This window comes from Panthera uncia (genome assembly GCF_023721935.1).
Source record: "Panthera uncia isolate 11264 chromosome B3 unlocalized genomic scaffold, Puncia_PCG_1.0 HiC_scaffold_1, whole genome shotgun sequence".
NCBI classification, from domain to species: Eukaryota; Metazoa; Chordata; class Mammalia; order Carnivora; family Felidae; genus Panthera; species Panthera uncia.
Genome location: NW_026057582.1, coordinates 136,340,154 through 136,361,176, shown reverse-complemented (window position 1 = coordinate 136,361,176; position 21,023 = coordinate 136,340,154). Strand labels below are relative to the sequence as shown.

Genomic DNA, 21,023 nt, shown 5'->3' with positions numbered 1-21,023 from the left:
AACATTAAGAAAAAAAAAGATGTGGTTTATATCTACAATGGAATACTACTTGCCAATGAAAAAGAATGAAATCCCGCCATTTGCAACAATGTGGACAGAACTTGAAGGTATTCTGCTAAGTGAAATAAGTCAGTCAGAGAAAGACAGATACCATATGTTTTTAGTCATATGTGGATCTTGAGAAATTTAACAGAAGACCATGGGGGAGGGGAAGGGGAAAAATAGTTTCAGAGAGGGAGGGAGGCAAACCATAAGAGACTATTTAATACAGAGAACAAACTGAGGGTTGATGGGGCGTGGGAGAGGGGAAAACGGGTGGTGGGCACTGAGGAGAGTGCTTGTTGGGATGAGCACTGGGTGTTGCATGTAAGCGATGAACCACGGGAATCTACCCCAAAATCCAAAAGCACACTGTATACACTGCATGTTAGCCAATTTGACAATAAATTATGTTTTAAAAAAACCACAACTGTACCTCCAATCCCTTCTGGGTTTCCTCTGTAGGAATAGTTAGCATCATCTGAAATCCCATGTACTTCACTTGATCCTCTCCTCCTCCCCCTCCGCTTGTTTTGCTGCAGGGCCCCCGGCACCTGCACCGAGAGAACCCACCGGATCTGTGTTGCATTTTTTCCCAAGGCCTTGGGCACGCTGAGGTCAGACAGGGGCCCTCTGACAGCCTAGGGGAGAAACCCCTGGCCCCAGCCGGGGGGATGGGCGGGGGGAAGAGCTTGGAAGGGAGGCTTCCCGGGTTTAACCGGTGTCACCCGTCGACCAGACCAAGGCTGCAGCCCTCAGGTCAAGTGACAGCAGGAAAGTCCCTCAAGGCGAACCTCTCAACCTTACAAGTCACACATCCTGCCTCAGTCGACCCACCTGTGACCGTACAGGGTGGAGAGGCTGCCACTGGGTGGCACCAAGCGCGGGCTGCAGGCTGAGAGTGGATGATTCCTAATGGCGGGTAGGACACCGCTCCCTACAGGCACCCTGACCTTCTGTCTTAGCGGGCGTGTGCTCAAAAATGTGCCTGTGTGGATTTCTAAGGTGTATGTGGCAGGTAGGACCAGCTCAGCCAAATGGCAGCAACTTGGTGTGGTTCAATTTAATACATGTAAAACTGCGAATGGAACACGGTTTTCAAAAGAAACATAGGGCGCCTCGGCGGCTCAGTCGGTTAAGCGTCCAACTCTTGATTTCGGCTCAGGTCATGATCCCGGGGTCATGGGATGGAGCCCCGAGTCGGGCTCCGTGCTGAGCATAGAGTCTGCTTGAGATTCTTTCTCTCTCTCTGCCCCTGCCCTGCTCGTACACGCGTGCTCTAAAATAAAATAGTAAGATAATATAAAATAAAATAAAATAAATACAATACAATACAATAGGAGCACCTGGGTGGCTCAGTCTGTTGAGCACCTGACTTTGGCTCAGGTCATGATCTCACGGTTTGCAAGCTCGAGCCTTGCATCAGGCTCGCTATCAGCACAGAGCCTGTTCTGGATCCTCTGTCCTCTCTCTGCCCCTCTTCCACTCATGCTCTCTCTCTCAAAAACAAACATTTTAAAATAAACAAATAAATCACTCTCCCTCTGCCCTTCTCCCCCACTAGTGCTCTCTCTCTAAAACAAAACAATAAAAAAAAATATTTTACAAGACACAAAAAGTGAGGGAAGACTGGGTGGCTCAGTCGGTGAAGCATCCAACTTCGGCTCAGGTCATGATCTCATGGTTTGAGTTCAAGCCCCTCGTCGGGCTCTGTGCTGACAGCTCAGAGCCTGGAACTTGCTTCTGAATCTGCGACTCCCTCTCTCTCTGCCCCTCTACCGCTCACACTCTGTCTCTGTCTCTTAAAAAAAGAAATAACTGTTAAAAAAATTTTTTTTAAAGACACAAAAAGTGAAAAAAACTCCTATATGTCAACAGATACGCAAAAAGATGTTCAAGATCTCTAGTTATTAGGGAAACGCAAGTTGAAACCAGAATGAGATTATCACTCCACACCTGCTAGGATACCTACCAAAAAAGATAAATGAGTAAAACCAAAAAACAAAAACAAAACCCAAAAAACCCGGAAAATAACAAGTGTTGGTGAGGATGTGAAGAAATTAGAAAGCTTGTGCATTGGTGGTGGGAACGTAAAATGATACAGCCGCCGTGGAAAATAGTATGGCCGTTCCTCAAAATATCAGATACAGAACTATGATACGACCCAGCAATCTTACTTCTAGGTATACACCCCAAAGCACTGAAAGCAGATTCCAAAGAGACATTGCACACCTGTGTTCACAGCAACGCTACTCACAGCTAAGCAGGGGAAGAAAGCCAAGTATTCACTGAGGGGTGACTGGATAACCAAAATGTGGTATATGCACCCAAATGATTATTCAGCCTTAAAGAAAGGAAGGAGATCCTCCTGCATACTAAACATGAATGAACCTGGAGGACCTTACACTAAGTGAAATAAGCTAATCACAAAGACAAATACTGGACGATTCACTTAGATGAGGCATCTAGTAAACATCATAGCAACAGGGGTGCCTGGGTCGCCCATTCCATTGAGTGTCGACTTCGGCTCAGGACATGATCTTGTGGCTCGCGGGTTCGAGCCCCACATCGGGCTCTGTGCTGACAGTTCAGAGCCTGGAGCCTGCTTCAGATTCTCTCTCTCTCTCTCTCTCTCTCTCAAAAATAAACATTAAAATAAATTTTTTTTAGTAAAAAAAAAAAATTCATAGAAACAGAAGGCAGAATGGCAATTTCCAGGGGCAGGGGGGAGGAGGGAATGGGGAGTTAAGTGTGAAATGAGCAGTTTCAGTTTTGCAAGATGAAAAAGCTCTGGAGATTGTACAACGATGTAAATATACGTAACACCACTGAACTGTGCACCTAGAAACGGTGAAGATGGTAAATTTTATGTTATGTGTATTTAATCACAATCAAAACCAAAAATTGTCTTAAAAAAGTGAGTACACAGCTTCAGCAGAAGCAAATTAAATAAACTTTATGCTCTACAATAGGGCAGTGATAAAATTTTAAAAAATAGGGGCGCCTGGGGCGCCTGGGTGGCGCAGTCGGTTAAGCGTCCGACTTCAGCCAGGTCACGATCTCGAGGTCCGTGAGTTCGTCGCGGTCCGTGAGTTCGAGCCCCGCGTCAGGCTCTGGGCTGATGGCTCGGAGCCTGGAGCCTGTTTCCGATTCTGTGTCTCCCTCTCTCTCTGACCCTTCCCCGTTCATGCTGTCTCTCTCTGTCCCAAAAATAAATAAAAAACGTTGAAAAAAAAATTAAAAAAAAAAAAAAAAATAGGGGCGCCTGGGGGCTCAGTCAGTAAAGCCTCCGACTCTTGGTTTTGGCTCAGATCATCACCTCACAGTTCATGAGATCAAGCCCCACGTCGGGATCTGCACTGACAGCGCGGAACCTGCTTGGCTGCTTGAATTCTCCCTCTCTCCCTCTCTGTCCCTCCCCGGCTCATGCTCTCTCTCTCTCTCTCTCTCAAAATAAATAAGCTCAACAAAGTATTTGAAAGACATAAATTCTGTAGCTTTAGAATGTTCTTGCCACATCCCAAAGCATCATCTGGAAAGCCCCCACCTCAAATGCCAAAGCACCCAGCAAGACTCAGTGCTCCCACACCTCCTGGTCTCTCCACCAAGCCACCCTCCCACCCCAGTCGGAGAATTCAGAAAGGGCCACTTCATCCACGTTTCTCGTTGAGTTTTATTCCAGAACAATTGGTTTTACAACAAAGCTGATTTTAAAGCCAGTACATTTCCCTGCTGGTAACAGCTCCATCTTTCTTCAACCCCCAGCCCCAAGAATCGAAGCTACGCCCCAGCTGGGAGTCTGGCGCCAGCTACAGACTTTTAAGGACTCCAGAACAAAGCCCTGGAGCCAGGCCAGCTGAGGTCAGCGCCTCAGCCAGCTCCCCACTCTGCAGACAGCGAGGGAGCTGGTGACAGACAAGTTCAAAGTAGTGTGGTTTCAGCAGCGTCTCTCAGCTCCTGGCCCTGCTGCTTGGCCCAGACGGACACAGAAACCATCGTCAGCTTCCTGCACACAGAGGGACGCGGAGTATACACAGGTCACACGGCCACAGGGAGAACCCAGCACCTCTAGGTTGTGTCCACGGCTGGCCCGGTGCCCCACCTGCTGGAACAGCTAAGCAAGGAAGGACAGTCCCCCGTCTGGGCCGAAGCCACTCAAGCCAAGGGGCGTGTTCAGGTGTGACCCAGAAGAGGCTGACAGTGACCCTGAAGAAAAAATAGCTGCTCCCACCGACCTCGGTTTGCAAAGTGCCAGGCACTGCGCTAAGCACTTAGCGTCCCCCCGTGACAGTCCTGTGAGGTAGGTTATATCATTATCCCCATTTTACAGACAAGGAAACGGGCTCAAGAGTGAGGTCACAGACTTGAGGTCTCAAAGCTATTAAGTGGCAAGCCAAGATGGGGCTCAACGGTCTGTGTGGACCTGAGCTCTTGGTTGAACCTCAATACCCCCAAACTGCCCCTTAGGAAACAAGGAAAGAAGGGTGGGAGATGAAATCCTGACAGAGAGCAGTTCTAGAAATTTGGAGAAAACCCAATAACCACAATGACTGTGGATCAAAGTGCCTGAGGGGACCCCAGCCCGGGTGCGGGTGCACTGCACGGCCGCCACTGCCCGGCCCTATCCCCGGGGGACACCCACTCTGCTCCCCTGCACACCGCTGGCCTTGCTCTCGATAAATAAGGTCCCTTGGGTGCGGTTCTGCACAGGGGTCCCGGGATTCAAGCTGCTATCTTGTTCCTCAGGCTTTGGCTTAAGGGAGCCTCGTGCTGGATGGGCAGGAGAAATGCCTGATTTGGGTCAAAATTAGTATGCCACACTCCCCACCCAAAGCCTATTGGCTTTCGTCCTCCCACCAGTGCCTGGTGACTTCTGGTGCCAACACCCCATGAGCCTGAGAGCCCTGCATGCCATCGTAGCCTCGCGCTGGGTTCCCACTACGGCTACAGCCAGAGTTCCAGTTCCGAGAGAAAACAAAGGAGGGCCCCGTAGAGTGGCCTTCACTCTACGGATTCAGGGCATACTCCTTCTGAACCTGACGTGCCTGTGGAGGACGGGGCAGAGGACAACAAGAGGGCTTTACCAAGTCACGGAGCTGAACTAACACCCCAAGGAGGAGACATCATCCCTATAGACAGCGCAGCCTGGGGGTGGGGAAGGCCAGTGACAGCCAGGACCGTCTGTGGCACACTCCCTCCTCGGGCTGGGTCCTCACAGCTTGCCCACCTGACGTTTTCACGGTGTCTACGAAGCACCATTAGCGACCACGGGAGTGGGGACAAAGTGCCCGCAGTAGCCCTGGGGAGGGGAGGGCCACGCCGTGGGCAGAGGGAGCCAGGAGGACCGGTGGTCCCAACCCCCGGATGCCGGCAGTGGGCTAGCGGCACCCTGTCCTGCCCAGGACGTGCTGCCCGGGGCTCGCCTGGCCCCCACGCCCCACTCGCCGCCCTCCGAGGCCGCCGGGAGCCTCCCTGGCCTCACTCGCCTCTGTCCTGTGCGTCCCCCGATCCCCCGCTGGGGCCCTGGGCCGGGTCCTCCGGCCAGTACCGGTCCTCCATGTACTGCTCCGTGTCTGTGCCGCTGTCAGGCTCCCGGTCCTCCGGGCAGGCGGGGAGGCTGCCGGCCTCCTGCTGCTCCCACTGCACCTCAACCAGCCGGTAGAGCTCCATGGCCGTCACGGCGTCTTCCACCGACGAGTGGCCGTGCCGGCCAGCCTGCGGACGACAGTCCCCGTCACTGCCCGCGGGCCCCGAACGCGTACTCTCTGAGCGGCTGTGCGCAGCTCGGGACTGGGCGGAGGGCAAGGGTGCCGCTCAGACAGAAGAGCTCAGCCATCGCACGGGCCACACGCCACCCCGCTCCGCTGAGCCCAGGTCCTCAGATCTACACCCGCTAAAGACCTCCGACTCCAAAGGCCTGGAGGGCAGGCGGGGAAACGCGGAGGGCAGTGGGAGCGAGGGTCACTGGCTGCCCCCGAGGAAGGGCATCCCATCCCAGCTGCGCGATGGGAGCTCTACATGCGACATGCATGGGGACAGAGTGGAGGTGGGCAGGGGGCGGATCTGGAAGACAGCAGCCCGCAAGAGCGTGGACACGGGGGAAGGACGGGGAGAGGGCACCCCGGGGCTGCCTGCAGACGCGACAGCCCGCGCTTTACCCGTGTGCCCTGGATGGGGGAGGAAGCGGGACCGGAGCCTGGAGGCACAGCCCCGGCTGGGGCCCCCGCTCACTGCGGCCACCGGCCACCTGCTCCCGTGCCACGTACCTGGATCTTCTTGTGCAGCAGCTGCAGGGCCAAGTCCTTCAGAGAGACCCGGGTGCGCGTATGGAGGCCAGGCCGCTGGAGCAGGTTGGGCACGTAGGTGGTGTCCCGGGTCTGGCTGCGAGGGTGGACGTACTTGAGGGCCTGGAAGTCGTTGTGTAGCGCGTGCCCCACCACCACCTTGCCCTTCAGGAGCTTGAGGATCTGGGAGCGGAGAAGGGAGGTGGGAAGTCCCCACGGTCACGCTGCCGGCCTCACTGCTGGTGCCCGGATCCCGCCGAGGGGTGGCAGCATGGGGGGCGGGGGAGCCACGAGCTCTAGTCAGCCAAGCTGCCTCCAGTTTGAACCCAGGCCCTCCCAGTTACTACGACCCAGGGCCTACTTCAGCTCTGTCCCCGGTACAGGTGCTCTCCCCACGGGTGGTTTGGAGCATGAAGGGAAGGCACGCGTGGGGTACGTCTTCTAGCTCCTCAGTACGAGCAACCCCTTCCTGCTGGCACAGGATTCTTTGCAGAAGGAAGCCACAGTGTAGGCAAGTTAAGTAACTTCCCCGAAGTCTTTTGTTTCCACCGGCTAAGTGGTGGCTCAAACCCAGGGCTGCCCTTCGCTGGCCATCAGCCATCACACAAGCCCCCACCTCTGCCCTCACCTCTTTCTGGGCCACCTGGAAGGGGATGGCTGTGCGCATGTGCTGTCGAGTGATGCCACTCCAGCGAGTACGGTAGTCCACGATGGGCATCTCCGGCCGGATGTACTTATCGTAGAGGACGTCGCCGTGGTAACTCACCACAGAGCAGCGGGCCAGCTCACTCACCCGCCCGCGGGGCCCCGTGCCCACCATCTCGCAGTCGATAGCCACGCACTTGCTGGGCCAGGGTGCTGTGGATTCCCTGGGCGTGGGCTTTCGGCTGCACGAGGCACCTCCAGATTCATTCCTTGGACGCTGCATCCTGCTGCTGGTGGCTTCGGAGCCCGGCAGTGCCTCCGGCCGTGCGGGCAGTGGGGAGGATCCCGGCCCTGCGGGCGTGCTCAGCAGCCCCTGCACCTGCAGCAAGGCCTTGCGGGCCATGAATCGCTGGTGCTGTCGGCTCCTCGTCTTGTGCTTTCTCCGAAGCACATCCTTGGCATTCAGGCCAGCCAGGGAAGGGCACAGGCGCTGGGCAGACTCAGGGCCTTCCCGGGGTACCATCCCAATAAGCTCACCGCCGGGGTGCAGCGAGGCCCGGGAGGCCACGTGCCAGTGAGGAAGCGCTCTGCAGAAAGAACACAAGGGGCAGAGGGGCTGGGTGAGAACTGTGCCCCTCTGCCGGGCTGCCCTACAGCCCTGTGCTGTCTCAGGCTCCCAGGCCGAGTCGAAGACCTTTACGAATAAGCAATGCACTCAGGTCAATCCCACATGCAAATCACGGTTCTGAGTACTTTACAGGGAATCACTAAATATTCCCAACCCGAACAAGTATTATTATCCTCGTAATCACAGGCAAGAGAACTGAAGCAGAGAGACTAAGTAACCTGCTCAATTAATAAGAGACAAGAACTGATATGGACCCAGAGTCCAAGGTCTCAACTTCCAAGCCATAGCTTACCTCCAGTAAGCATTGGCATCAAAAATTTGTAGAAAGCTAGGAGTGCCCTGGTGGCTCAGTTGGTTCAGCATCTGACTTCAGCTCAGGTCATGATCTCAAGGTTTGCGAGCCGAGCCCTGCATCGGGCTCTGCACCGACAGCTCAGAGCCTGGAGCCTGCCCCCGATTCTGTCTCTCCCTCTCTCTCTTTACCCCTCCTCCACCATTCATGCTCTGTCTTCAAAACAAACTTAAAATTTGTTAAGAAAGGTATACTTTTGAGAAAAATAACGGTTCCAAAAATAGTGTGTGTGTGTGTGTGTATGCGTGTGTGTGTATATATAATCCCAGTTGTTTGTTTTGGTTTTTTTTTTACTGTTTATTTATTTATTTTGAGAGAAAGAGAGCATGAGCAGGAGAGGGACAGAGAGAAAGGGAGACAGATAATCCCAAGCAGGTTCTGTGCTGTCAGCACAAAGCCATTCAACACAGGGCTCGAACCCACAAACTGTGAGATCATGACCTGAACCGAAATCAAAAGTTGGATGCTTAACCGACTGAGCCCCCCAAGAGCCCCCAAAATATGGTAATTTATTAAATGACTTTCTACTTCACAAATCACAAGAGCACGCGCAAACATTTTTCAACAGCTGGGCACGTTGTGAGGTCACCATAGGCTGTGGGCAGCAGCGTGATGGTAAACCTGCTCAGCTTACAAAGGGGAAACGGAAAAGGCCCTGAGCAGCAGTGTCTGCAGGTCTCCGGGGCCCCAAGCTCTCCATCACTGAACACCAGAAAGGCCTGCAGTTCACAGGGGGCTGCAAATCCCATGCAACAAGGCCAGCAGCCGCCCAAGAGCGGGGGACCTAGGGGGGACCTAGCTCGGAGAGCTTCACCTCACCCGCTAAGTCAGCTGGTACATTGTTAACAGACCAGAAAACCAGGACTTTCAAGCAGGCAGAGCAGGATTTAACTCAGGTCCGGATGGAGCTCTGCTAAGCTTCAGGCGGCTTGCATCCACAATGGCCCTACCACCTTTCCTGTTGAAGACATGACACACGTGTGCTGTGATCTGCATACACCGTATACAGTAGGGGCTCAATAACTGCCTGCTTCCTTTCCCCCAGAGAGGTTTTTCTTGTACGTTTATTTATTTATTTAGAGAGCGTGCGCGCACACGAGAGGGAGAGGGGCAGAGAGACAGGGAGAGAGAATCCCAAGCAGGCCCCGCACTGTCAGCACAGAGCCTGACGCTTGAACTCAAGAAACGTGAGATCATGACCTGAGCCAAATCAAGCGTCAGATGCTTAACCAACTGAGCTACCCAGGTACCTCTCCCCCAGAGAGGTTAAGACTCTTCTCCTGGTTGGTAACGAACTCTTCCAAGGTCAAAGCTGCCTCAGCCTGGACTCACTGCCCATCCCCAGCCACAGGCCTTCCTCTTGCCTCCCATCCCCCTCACATACGTCCCCTGTCCTGTCTACATCTTTCAGGAAGTCCTGCTGGAGCAGCCCTTCATTCCAGTGGGCTGCCTGAGGCTCCCTGGGGTCCCAACCGGGCTCCGAGAAGTTTCATCTCACTGCAGAGACAGGGACAAAGCACAGGGTGTGTGCAGGGCTGGGTCAGAAGTGCCAGGGAAGCAGAACACACTGAGGATGATTCTGGAAGACTTGCCGGAAGAGATTAAATCTAAGTGAAGGAAAAACAGTAACCCTCAAGGTGACAGGGAGACAAATTAGTGGCCATGTTTGGTGCAAAGGCCTGAAAGGGAAGGAGCCCAGGGTTGGGGAAGGAAGAGGGGCCCGTGAGCAGACGATGCCGCTGGTGGGTAAATCACAGCTGGGGGAACTGTCCCTCCCCCCTTTCTACTACTCAACCTTCCGTCCCCACTCTGAGAAGGCTATCGTACACTTCGGTGGCCCTACCCTAAGCTGGTGTCCCCAGGCTGATCTCTGCTGATCGACTGAGGGAGTCCCAGAGCACCCAGCGAAGTCACTGAAATGCTGCACAGTAGCCCTAAGCCCAGACATTTATAGTCTAGCTGGGGAGCAAAGAAAGTCACCCTCTACTCCTAACAGCACAACCAGAGAAGGGTCCGCTACACTTTCAGGCAGTAGTTACGTACGGTCCAGCTTAAAGTGCTTGAAAGGCAGGCACAGAGCCTTGTGTGTCTCCGCCCCTTCCCCATCAGCCAGCCCAGGCCCCAGCATGTAGCGGGTCCTCTTCAGAAGTGTGCGAAGGGAGCTGGAGCCGGGCCTGCTGTCTGCCAGACCGTGGGGATGCCGGAGCTGGAGGTGACTGGGAACTCAGGGAGCTCCCGGTGTGGCAAGGAGACAGGCAGCCAGACACCCACCAGGGTGGGCTCAGGGATGGGAGAGGTGAACTAAGGACAGGCTGGCCTGGCCAAGGTGACTCACCGGGCCAAGTACTGGACAGACAGAAGCGCTGGGTTAGTGCAGCCTGGCAGTGGAAGCACATTTTGAAGAGTTTCAGGAAAGTCTGCCAGGAGTACAGAAAGGGGAGGGCATCCAGAGAAAATGCGGACACTAAGTCCAGGAGGCAGAGTACATCCACTGTGAGAGGGCAAGGAGGCGGTGCAGCAAGTGAAAAGGAGGTAGGGGGTGAGGAGACGGTGGAGGGCGAGAGAGAACTGTGTCTGGAAGGTGTTGAAAGCATGGGCTCCGTCCAGGGATTGACGCGGGAACAGGAGCACAACTGCCTTATAGGAGGAGCTCTGGAGAAGAGTCTGAACAGGAGCAGAGATTTAAGAGGCGTGGGGAGGAGTGCTACTCCGCGACGCCGGGCCAGGGCGAGGCACGGTGCCCCATCCTGACTCATCGTCCCTCTGGCTTGCTCATCTACTCCCCAAGAAGCCTTCTCCCTTTTAGACGTGCACTTAGCCATAATCTGCTTTTTCATCTCGACAAGTCACATAGGAGAGCCGACAAACACAGAACCTCAATTTGCCTCAGCCCGGCAATGGGGAGAACGGGACCTAGGAGGACAAACTCTGATGCTGCTAGAAACTGACCTCTGTTGGGGGGAGGAGGGCCCTTTCCCTTCTGAAAGGGCTCAGGGCCCTGCAGGTCAGGAGTGGCTTGCCTGACCCTTCTGGCAAGATGGTTTCAAAGAAACCAGAAATTTAAGTTGCCTGAGAAAAAGTGGCCTTGTGCTTCAAGAAGTGGAGGCAGCCCTCTTCCATATGCCGGGACCTTGCTGACCTGTCGGAGACAACGATTAATTATCTAGGACTTGCCTCCCCTATCCTGGGCCCCCGATGGGAGCTCAGCCAGGATGGAGACAAGTTTTGCTCAAATAACACAACTGTTTCAGTAAAGACAAGGTCCAATACCCCTCCAGTCTGGAACCGGCTCTTCGGGGCTCAGCAGCCACAGGGCCTTCTTGTTGCAGGGGTTAGGGAGCCTTGTGGCCTTAAGGGAAGGACCCCAGCACCCCAGCAGCAGAGGCCTTAGAGCCAAGGCCTCAAAGGAACCACGAAGTCCCAATCGCCGAGGGGGCTACCAACCTGCTGGCAGATCAGGAAGACAGGGCAGGTGCGGGCCCACTTAGCGCTCGGGCATTAAAAGCTAGGCGACCTGGACCGAGTCACCATCCCCTCGCCACAAAAGGAGAGCTTATTAAAACCGAGGGTTGAACTAGGCTTGGGGCTTCCCCAAAAGCAGTTAGAACGTCTGTTTAAAACGCCTATTCCCAGGCCTACCTGCCCCCCCCACCCCCCCACCATTCTAACTGCCATTTTGGGGAAGGGCGCCTGAGAATCTGTATTTCACCGAGCGCGCGACCCCACCCCCAAGCCCTGCTACGAATAATCGCCCGAATTTGAGCAAGTGTGGCTCGCTGAGACCCCCGTGGACTCCCAAGTTCTCTGCGGGGAAACGAGAGCCCGAGGGCCCCGTACGGTCGGCCCCGGCCGCCCGCGATCCCTGAGGATTCCCCCCGCGGGGGAGGCCCGACTTCTGCCAGGGAAGGATTCGGAAGGCGGTCACTCGCTGGCCGCGGCGGCCGGGCCGAGCCTGCCAGGCCGAGTCCCAGCGCCCAGCGCCGCCCCCCACAGGCCCCGGACCCCCGAGCAGGGCGGGGACCGGGCACAGGCTGCGCCCGGGGCCAGGCCTCCACGCCCGCCGGGCCGCGAGAGCCGGTCGGCCGGGCGCCCCTTGCCGCAGGCCGGGGGCGAACACAGCGCGCGGGGCCCTGCGGTCGGGAACACGCCGCACCAGCCCGCCCCAGCCCGCCGTCCCCAACAGGGTCCCGAGATCACCTGAAGTACGGCGTCTGTCCTCCCGCCCGCACGTGGTGCTCAGACAGCCTGCAGCTCCCACATGCCCGGGCAAGCCCCGCTCCGGCTCCCCACCCATTGGCTCGCCGGACGGCCGCGCCCGCCTAACCCTTCTTCTGATTGGCCGGAATCCTGGCTCGCGGCGGATAGGCGCAGAGCGGCAGAGGGGGCGGGGATTCCTAAAGGGGTGTGGTTTGGGTCCGGAGCCGGCCAGACTGGCGACAGATTTTAAACGAACCGGAGGAGACCGTGACCTCTTCTTTCCGGGGTCGCATTCCTCGGATCTGTGTCCCCCCAGCCCCGATCCACCCCGCTCCCTGGGTCGGGATGTGGCCTCCTACGAGCTCTGTACCCCCGAAGGCCGAATGACTTACAGAAGACACACCCACATTTGCAGAATGGGAGTAATAGCCCCTACCCCTTGGGGGTCGTAGGGATTCAGTGAAATAATATACGTGAGGGGTACTAAAGAGAGATTTTTAAAGTCAGGTTTGCTCCTTCGGGGCGCTAGTCTTTCATTTATCTCTTCGCAATACTTTATTCATAAGTACGAAGTTCCTGCTATGGCCTCAGCAATGGGATACACAGAATAAGCACAATCCCTAAAACTCCAGTTGCTCGAGGTCTGGCTGGAAAACAGAACGGTGAACAGAGAATTCAGTGCGACCAGAATAATAGCAAGAACAATAACCCTACGACCCAGCAATTGCACTACTTGGCATTTATCCAAGGGATACAGGTGTGCTGTTTCGAAGGGACACATGCACCCCCTTGTTTATAGGAGCATTATCAACAATAGCCAAAGTATGGAAAGAGCCCAAATGTCCATCGATGGACGAATGGATAAAGAAGATGTGGTATATATATATACAATGCAGTATTACTCGCAATCAAAAAGAATGAAATCTTGCCATTTACAACCATGTGGATGGAACTGGAGGGTATTATGCTAAGTGAAATTAGTCAGTCAGAGGAAGGCAAAAATCATATGACTTCACTCATATGAGGACTTGAAGAGACAAAACAGATGAACATAAGGGAAGGGAAACAAAAATAATATAAAAACAGGGAGGGGAACAAAACAGAAGAGACTCATAAATATGGAGAACAAACTGAGGGTTCCTGGAGGGGTTGTGGGAGGGGGGATGGGCTAAATGGTTAAGGGGCACTAAGGAATCTACTCCTGGAATCATTGTTGCACTATATGCTAACTAATTTGGACGTAAATTTAAAAAAATAAAAAGTAAAACAAGCTAAAAAAAGGTGATGGAGATTAAGGAGGGCACTTGTGTTGAGCAGTGGATATTGTTTGTAAGTGCTGAATCACTCAGTTGTACACCTGAAACTAATATTATGCTGTATATTAACTAACTGGAATTTAAATAAAAGGTTAAAAAAATAAAAAGGATATATCCAAAAAATAGCAAGAATAATAAACAGTTCACATTTATTATGCAAGCACTACTATATGCCAGGCAATACATATATAATATGTAGAAGAATCCCATGAAATATGTGCTATTATTATTTCTGTTTTACAGTTAAGGAAAGGGACACTTAAATTATTTTAATGGTTATTTATTTTTGAGAGAGACAGAGTGCGAGCGGGGGAGGGGCAGAGAGTGAGGGAGACACAGAATCTAATGCAGTCTCCAGGCTTTGATCTGTCAGCACAGAGCCCAATGCAGGGGCTCAAACCCACCTACTGTGAGATCATGACCTGAGTCATGAGATCATGACCTGAGTCGATGTCAGAGGCTTAACCGACTGAGTCACCTTGGCGCCCCAAGGAAATGAACACTTTAAAGAAATTAAGAGGAAACAGCTAGGGTCCAAACAAAGACCCTTACCAAAACAGTCCTGACTCCGCCTAGCTCCGTCTTGTAAACAGAAGTGACGTTGCAAAATACCCAGAAGGCCAGGTGTACATGTGCTCAGGAATCTGCTACTTCTGACCAGAGTAGATTTGAGGGAAGCAGGACAAAAGACGAGACCACTAGAGAGGTAAGTCCTTCTACTCAGTCTCCTGAGGGCTTCGGGGAGCCGGGAGTTTAATCCAGAGCTGGTTCATTTGCATTTGGGGAAGCTCTCTCTCTGGCTGCAGTGTGGAGAGGAATGGATTAGGTCTGGAGAAAGAGGAGTTGGGGGTGATTGTGGACATTCAGGTAAGATAAGATCCTGGGGACCAGAGTGGGAGAGAGGATAAAGAGCTTGGGACAGATTCCAGAGCTTCTTAGGCAACAGTGATAGGACAGAGAGTGGAAGGGAAGGGGGTGGAGAGGGGATGTAAGGTCTCCAGACAAGGAGACTTTGTGAGAGCTAACTCTGGAGGCAAGGAGGGTTTTCAGGGACTCAGTATCAGGATATTCAACTCCCATGGGGCTGGACCTGAGCACATGCCTACAGTCCTTGTGGTTCAGCCTTGTGGTTCTCCCCTTGTGTAACCAGCTGTCTCCAGCTTTACGAAGGAAAGTTTCCCCGCACACACTCATTCTGAATCTTGCTCTGTTGCATTACCCTGGGAAATAAAAGTAGCCTCCAGGAGGAATAAACAGTAAGTCAGTTCTACCACAGATGGGTTATTACCGAGGAAGGGGCAAGAAACCCTTCTACAAGTCAGGTGGTTTCTGATTTGCTTCCACTGTGATCTAAGGAAGATTTAATTAATTATGTTGTCAGCTAATAGGTCATTTAAAATATTTTGTTTTGCTAGATAATTATCAGGAATTAAAAGAACCGAGAGACACTGACAGAACAAACCTCCTTGTACTTCTCTCTACCTCTTATGTGAACAGTGTTCATCAGTGCTTACAAAAGGTCCAAACTCTGTCTCGTTCTTGGAAAAATTAATATTCATCCCTGGACCTATAAACTTACTGGAAAAGTAACTGGCTCAATCTACCTCCTTAAGAGACAGATTTTCAACAGCACTTCTAATAAAAATGTACTTTTTTATGTGTAAAGAGGATCTCTCTGGGACGCCTGGGTGGCTCAGTTGGTTGAGTGTCCAACTCTTGACTTCAGCTCAGGTCATGATCCCAGGGTCAGAGGATCAAGCCGCGTGTCTGGCTCTGTGTTGAGCATGCAGCCTGCTTAAGATTCTCTCTCCCTTTGCCCCTCTCCCTCGCTTGCTCTCTCTCTCTCTCTCTCTCTCTCTCTCAAAAAAAGATGCTCTCTCACGTATAATGGGATGCTATATATTTGTTATTTGATCACATATACTGCAAACCCTTGCAACAATACCTCAATTTAGAAGGAAAAAAATAACACCCAGAACTTTATGGGTCACAGAACACTTTTTTAGAGTGAACAAGATCAAATTTATATACATAATTTTTTGAAAAATGTATGATTGGCTGATCCAGAAAATATTGCCAAGCCTGAAAATATATTATGCAGTGATTAACTCTGTACCAGCTGCATGGAAATAGAAGCTCAAGAAGGAAAAAGAATGTTGCACATAATGTGCAATTTATTAAGGAGAGACATTATTTGGAAGGATTATTAGGGGCAGGGAGAGGTGCGCAGAGAGCTATTGCCATAGGGGAGTGCTCTGACCGCAAGATCCGCTAGGTTGGGCAAAAAAAAAGGTTTTCTTTTATAGGGAAGAATAAACAAGGCTAGAGAGAATGGGGATGGGGAGGAGGACTGAACAGTATGGGCTGACATCCAAATGGTAGGTGGGGTAGTAAACTGGCTCTGGCTGGCCGTGGGCCATGGTTGAGGGACCTAGAGGAAGAAGAGAAGCTTAGCCAATGTTCAGTTAATAAGCATTTTGTTGCAGTTGGTCAGTGCCCCGCAGTGCAGCTAACCGCTGATGAGTCCGCGAATGGGAATTTGGAATGTCTGTCACCTCATCACAGGTGAACAAAGGGGGAATCCATGAGTCTTTTTTTTTTTTTTTTTTGAGAAGACATAGAAAGTAGAGCAGAAGAGGGGCAGAGAAAGAGGGACAATCTCAAGCAGCCGCATGCAAGGCTCGAACTCACAAAACTGAAACTGTGAGATCATGACCTGAGCCAAAATCAATAGTCTGACGCTTAACCGATTAAGCCACCCAGTGCCCCTTCATTTCCTTTTAAAATAGATGATGGTGGAATCAGAGTGCAATGATATTTAGACTTCACTGCATTCATGTAAGGACACATTTTTTTTAATGTTTATTTATTTCTGAGACAGAGAGAGACAGAGCATGAGTGGGGAAGGGGCAGAGAGAGAGGGAGACACAGAATCTGAAGCAGGCTCCAGGCTCTGAGCCATCAGCACAGAGCCCGACGCAGGGCTTGAACCCACAAACTGCGAGATCGTGACCTGAGCCGAAGCTGGACGCTCAACCGACTGAGCCACCCAGGCGCCCCCACATTTTTTTTTAAGATGTCAATATTTACGACACATCCTTTATAACTACTTACACTTATGATTAAAAATATTATCAAGCAGGGGGCGCCTGACTGGCTCGGTCATTAGAGCATGCAACTCTTGTTGATCTCAGCGTGGTGAGTTCAAGCCAAAAACAAACAAAGCAAAACAACAACAAAAAATAATATCAAGCAAAAAAGTTGAAGGTCCCCAGGTATATAATACAGATGGGCCAATACTGGCTTCTTGACTGGGATGGCAGTATCCACAACCCCACCTTTAGGGACCTCACCCTCTCAATCCTGGAGTGAAAATATCTCCTCCTTCCATGGAGACTTCTATATAGCAGCACCCCTCTGAGCTGGGCTTGGTAGGAAAAAGCCCATAACCCATGCCCTGTCACTATGGACCCCACCCTTTCCTCTTCCTTCCACCTTGTGAATCCTGTAGCATTTGAGACATAGGACTTGATCCGCGTTGCACTGACAAATCATCATTGCCACAGTCAAAGCACTGTTCTGCCTGCTTCGTGTACCTGTTCTGAGGACTATTTGGGATGCTATGAGATTCTCATGCTGCTGGACCAGGTGCAGACTTGAAAGGGGGTACCAATCTGGTCATTTTTTTAGAGCAGTGGTTCTCTAAGTGTGGTCCTAGACCAGCAGCCCAGGCATCACCTGGAAATTGGTTGGACCTACTGAGGCAGAATTCCATAGAATTGGAGCCCAGAAATCTGCTTTAATGAGCTGATTAACAGCTTTTGGGTTCATGTTCAAGTTTAAGAGTCCTTATTTGGAGGGTATGAAGCTGACAAAACCCTGGGAACCAGATGCAAATAATGTACTCATTTTGTTCAAGCAGATTCCCTCTGTATAGCACTCTTGATCCAATAGTGACTTTGGACCTACCTGGACATAGCCTGTCACCATGACACTTAGCGTACCCTTATACCTTCCCTCACCTTCTGAGAACTTCCAGGATTCTTTTTTAAAAGTTTTTTTTTTTTAATGTTTATTTATGTTTGACAGAGAGAGAGAGAGAGAGACAGAGCATGAGCAGGGGAGGGGCAGAGAGAGAGGGAGACACAGAATCCCAAGCAGGCCCCAGGCTCTGAGCTGTCAGCACAGAGCCTGACGCGGGGCTGGAACTCACAGACCGTGAGATCATGACCTGAGCTGAAGAGACGCTCAACCGACTGAGCCACCCAGGTGTCCCCAAGAACTTCCAGGATTCTTAAACGCAGGTCAAGTCTCACATGACTGATTTTTTTTTTTTGTATAGAAAATGGAGGGGGATACGGTCCAGGGGAATTGTATTCTCCACCATTATTGTTTCTAGTCTAGGCTAGTAATTTCCTTCACATGTGAAATTAAAACCCTTACATCTGTGGCCCTCAGTTTCAGCTAAATATTGGAATCACCTGCAGAGCTTTAAGAACTACTGATGCTTGGTCACACTGCAAGATGCTGATTTAAGTAGTCCAGGGAGAGGCCTGAACATGCAGATATTTTTTAATGTTCATTTTCTTATTTTGAGAGAGAGCGCGCGGACACGAGCAGGTGTGTTTGGGCAGAGAGACAGGAGAGAGAAGCCAAAGCAGGCTCCCGCGGCGGGGGACCCCGATGCAGGGCCTGACCCCAGGACCGCGAGATCATGACCTGAGCCAAAATCAAGAGTCGGTCCCCAAATGGCTGAGCCACCCAGATGCCCCTGAACACGCAGATTTTTAAAGCTCCTCAGGGGATTCCAGAGAATCACCGCTAAAGCGCAGCTACCTAGAGACCCCAGCAGAGGGCGCTGTGTCCCTGCTCTTCCAGGGAACCTGATGTGCGTGCTGGAAAGCTGGCTGCTGGTTGCAAAAACAGGGTACATGCGGTTAAGGAGAAGGGACCAGACACCCTGACCCTTGGATCACCAACCCTTTTGTGTTCTGAAATACCTATAAAGCTACATTAAGAAGTAGTAAGTTATCTGTTTTTCTGAATGACCCGGAGATAAGTCACACACCCTCTCTAAGCCTTGGTTTCTACATTTTCATTTTTTTAAAAAAATTTTTAACGTTTATTTATTTTTGAGACAGAGAGAGACAGAGCATGAACGGGGGAGGGTCAGAGAGAGAGGGAGACACAGAATCTGAAACAGGCTCCAGGCTCTGAGCTGTCAGCACAGAGTCCAACGCGGGGCTTGAACCCACGGACAGTGAGATCGTGACCTGAGCCGAAGTCTGCCGCTTAACCGACTGAGCCACCCAGGTGCCCCGGTTTCTACATTTTTAAAACAGGGTGGGGGCAGGGAGGAAGGGGGGATCTATGGCTTATATTCATTCTTTCATTATATATTGAGCCTCCTGAAATGGACAAGGTAGTGATCTGGGGAGGGAAGAGATAAACATCCGAATGGGATAAAACTTCTACCTGATGGGGGCGGCTGTATTCCAGAGATGGCTGTTCTCATTTGTTCCTACTTCGGGGAAGGGGGACTGTCGGTCGGTCCGGTAGGTACCCCAGATCAGGGAAGAGGCAAACCATGAAAGAGGAGGCAAAGAGACTACTGCTGAGTATTTACATATGCCATTATGTACTATGACACTTCTCTCACTTAATTTAAATAAACAACCTGGCATGGTAGCTGCGATAAGTTCCGAAGCTGAGGCTCAGAGATGTTAAGTGACTGGATCAAAGTCACACAGCCAGTAAGTGACAGAGCCAGGATTAGAACAGGGTGCCACACGTCAAAGCCCCAATTCCCTTCCCGCCCCCACGTCTTCGGAGTGAATGCCTAGTTGCCTCTGTTTTTCATTCTGGGCTCTCCCATCCATCTCTCACCTCCGGAGTGCGCCCCACTTCCCCCCCCCCCCCCCCCCCCCCATGTTTTGTTTCACTGACGCAGGATCCCTCCCCCTCCCGTGTCTACTCCAGGCCTGGAGGCTGAGGACTGTCAGGGAGAGATGTGACTTCCTTCCCCTCTAGTTCCCGGGCTCAGCCCCCAACGAAGGGCAGACACCTGCTGAGTGACACCAATTTGCAGCCCTTCTCAAGTGTGAATGAGATTTCTAATAGGGTCGGTGGCCCACTGGCTTCAGGCTGGGTTAGGAATTAGAGAGAAATTTAAGAGGCAGGAAATGGGGGAGAAGTGAGCTGGTTTGGAGGGGCTGAAGGAGCAGCTGAAGCAGTGACGGCAGCAGCCTCTGCTGAGAGTGAAACACTGATTTCTTCTGAGAGGTTAAGTTCTTTGCCAGAGGTCACATAGGTGGCAGAAGCAGGGCGAGCTCCACGAAGGGCTGCCTTTTTAGCGTTTCCTAAAGGACGACAACTCCCAACCCAGCTTAAGTGGGTAAGGTGCTCTCCTTCGTGTTAAGATTTTTCCAGCCTTTTCTGCCTCCCCGAGCTGCTGGGGAGCTAATCCTTCCCTTCTTCGGCAGGAGGACCCCAGGGTGCCTCGTGCCTGCTGTGTGGGTGAAGAAGAAGGGTGGGACTATGCCTGGAAAGGACCAGAGAAGGCATTTCGGATTGTCGCTTGAAAACTGTGTCTCCCCTGAGGGTCTCATCACAGGGACTTGACAACCACCTTGGAGGAGGTTGCCCCATACGCAGAGGCATGAAGAGGGGCTGGGAAATGTTTTGCTGCTCCCCAAGCACAGCTACCTGCCCCCCCAAGTTTTGCCCTGGTGACGCCTCTGGACCCAGCAGCACCGAGGCAGATTCTGGGGGCCAATAGTTGCAAACACAGGAGTCCATTCTTTCAGGCCTGGGGGAGGCAGCAGACAAGCTCGAGATGAGCCAGGGGGCGGCGTGTTCTCCGTATTGCTAAGTCAGCGCACTCAGCGTGGTAGGTGCCTCCGTCCTGGGCACCTGCCCCTCTGTGCCCGCGCACATGGCGGCCCTCTCCTGACAAATACGACCCGGCCGTGGGTGCCCAGCGATAAACGGTCGTGGGGTGAACCCGTGATAACAGAGGGGGATGCTCTCTCCTTGCCCTTTAGGGGTGCGGAAACAGCCCAGCGCTCCCGAGGACAGACACCCCCATCCCCGCACCCCACCCCATGCTTCTCAGCTCACACTAACATCTGTCCTTGTTTCTGGAAGAGTCGGCCTGAGGGTGTGCTGCCCTGGGAGTGCTCGGGGCGGTTCCCGAAGGTGTTTTCCAGGACATAGAGAAAGCACAAAAAGAACATTGGAAGGAGAGCCAGAAATGGGGGCGCGGCCCTGCCCACCCCCCCGCTGCGGTGGCCAGCACCATGAGGCAGACTGGGACTTGTTGTTGGGTGCAGCGAAACAACAACAAAATCACTAGTCTTCCAGATGGGGCGAGCCGCTCCAAGCCCTCACCCAGGCCTGTTCCGCAGGTGACTTCCGGCGCTCCTGCAGGGGGGTGGGGGGACCGCTCTCCGCCAGGCTCCCACCGCCAAGCGCTCCCCTTCCCACCACCCCTCCCCCACCTCCGAAGTCTCCGGAGCCTCTGCTCAGAGTGAGGAGGGATGGGAACGTCCTGTATTCTCTTT

The 21,023-nt window shown here is 52.5% G+C and overlaps 1 protein-coding gene across 1 annotated transcript; it reads right to left on the bottom strand.

Annotated features, from left to right (window-relative positions):
- Positions 1-4,675: 4,675 nt before the first annotated feature.
- AEN (apoptosis enhancing nuclease) lies at positions 4,676-12,236 on the bottom strand. The gene is made up of 4 exons (XM_049614073.1): positions 12,146-12,236; positions 6,952-7,555; positions 6,306-6,506; positions 4,676-5,754 (listed from the first exon to the last, which is right to left on the bottom strand). Exons 2-4 carry the CDS (start codon positions 7,489-7,491, stop codon positions 5,518-5,520), a joined length of 978 nt encoding a protein of 325 aa, XP_049470030.1. The 5' UTR covers positions 7,492-7,555; positions 12,146-12,236; the 3' UTR covers positions 4,676-5,517.
- Positions 12,237-21,023: the final 8,787 nt, after the last annotated feature.

Coding starts and splice junctions, on each gene's coding strand:
- AEN (XM_049614073.1), bottom strand. CDS start 7,491: ATGGTACCCCGGGAAGGCCCTGAGTCTGCCCAGCGCCTGTGCCCTTCC. Junction 6,507..6,951: donor TCCAGGTGGCCCAGAAAGAG/GTGAGGGCAGAG, acceptor CTCCGCTCCCAG/ATCCTCAAGCTCCTGAAGGG. Junction 5,755..6,305: donor TGCTGCACAAGAAGATCCAG/GTACGTGGCACG, acceptor TGTCGTCCGCAG/GCTGGCCGGCACGGCCACTC.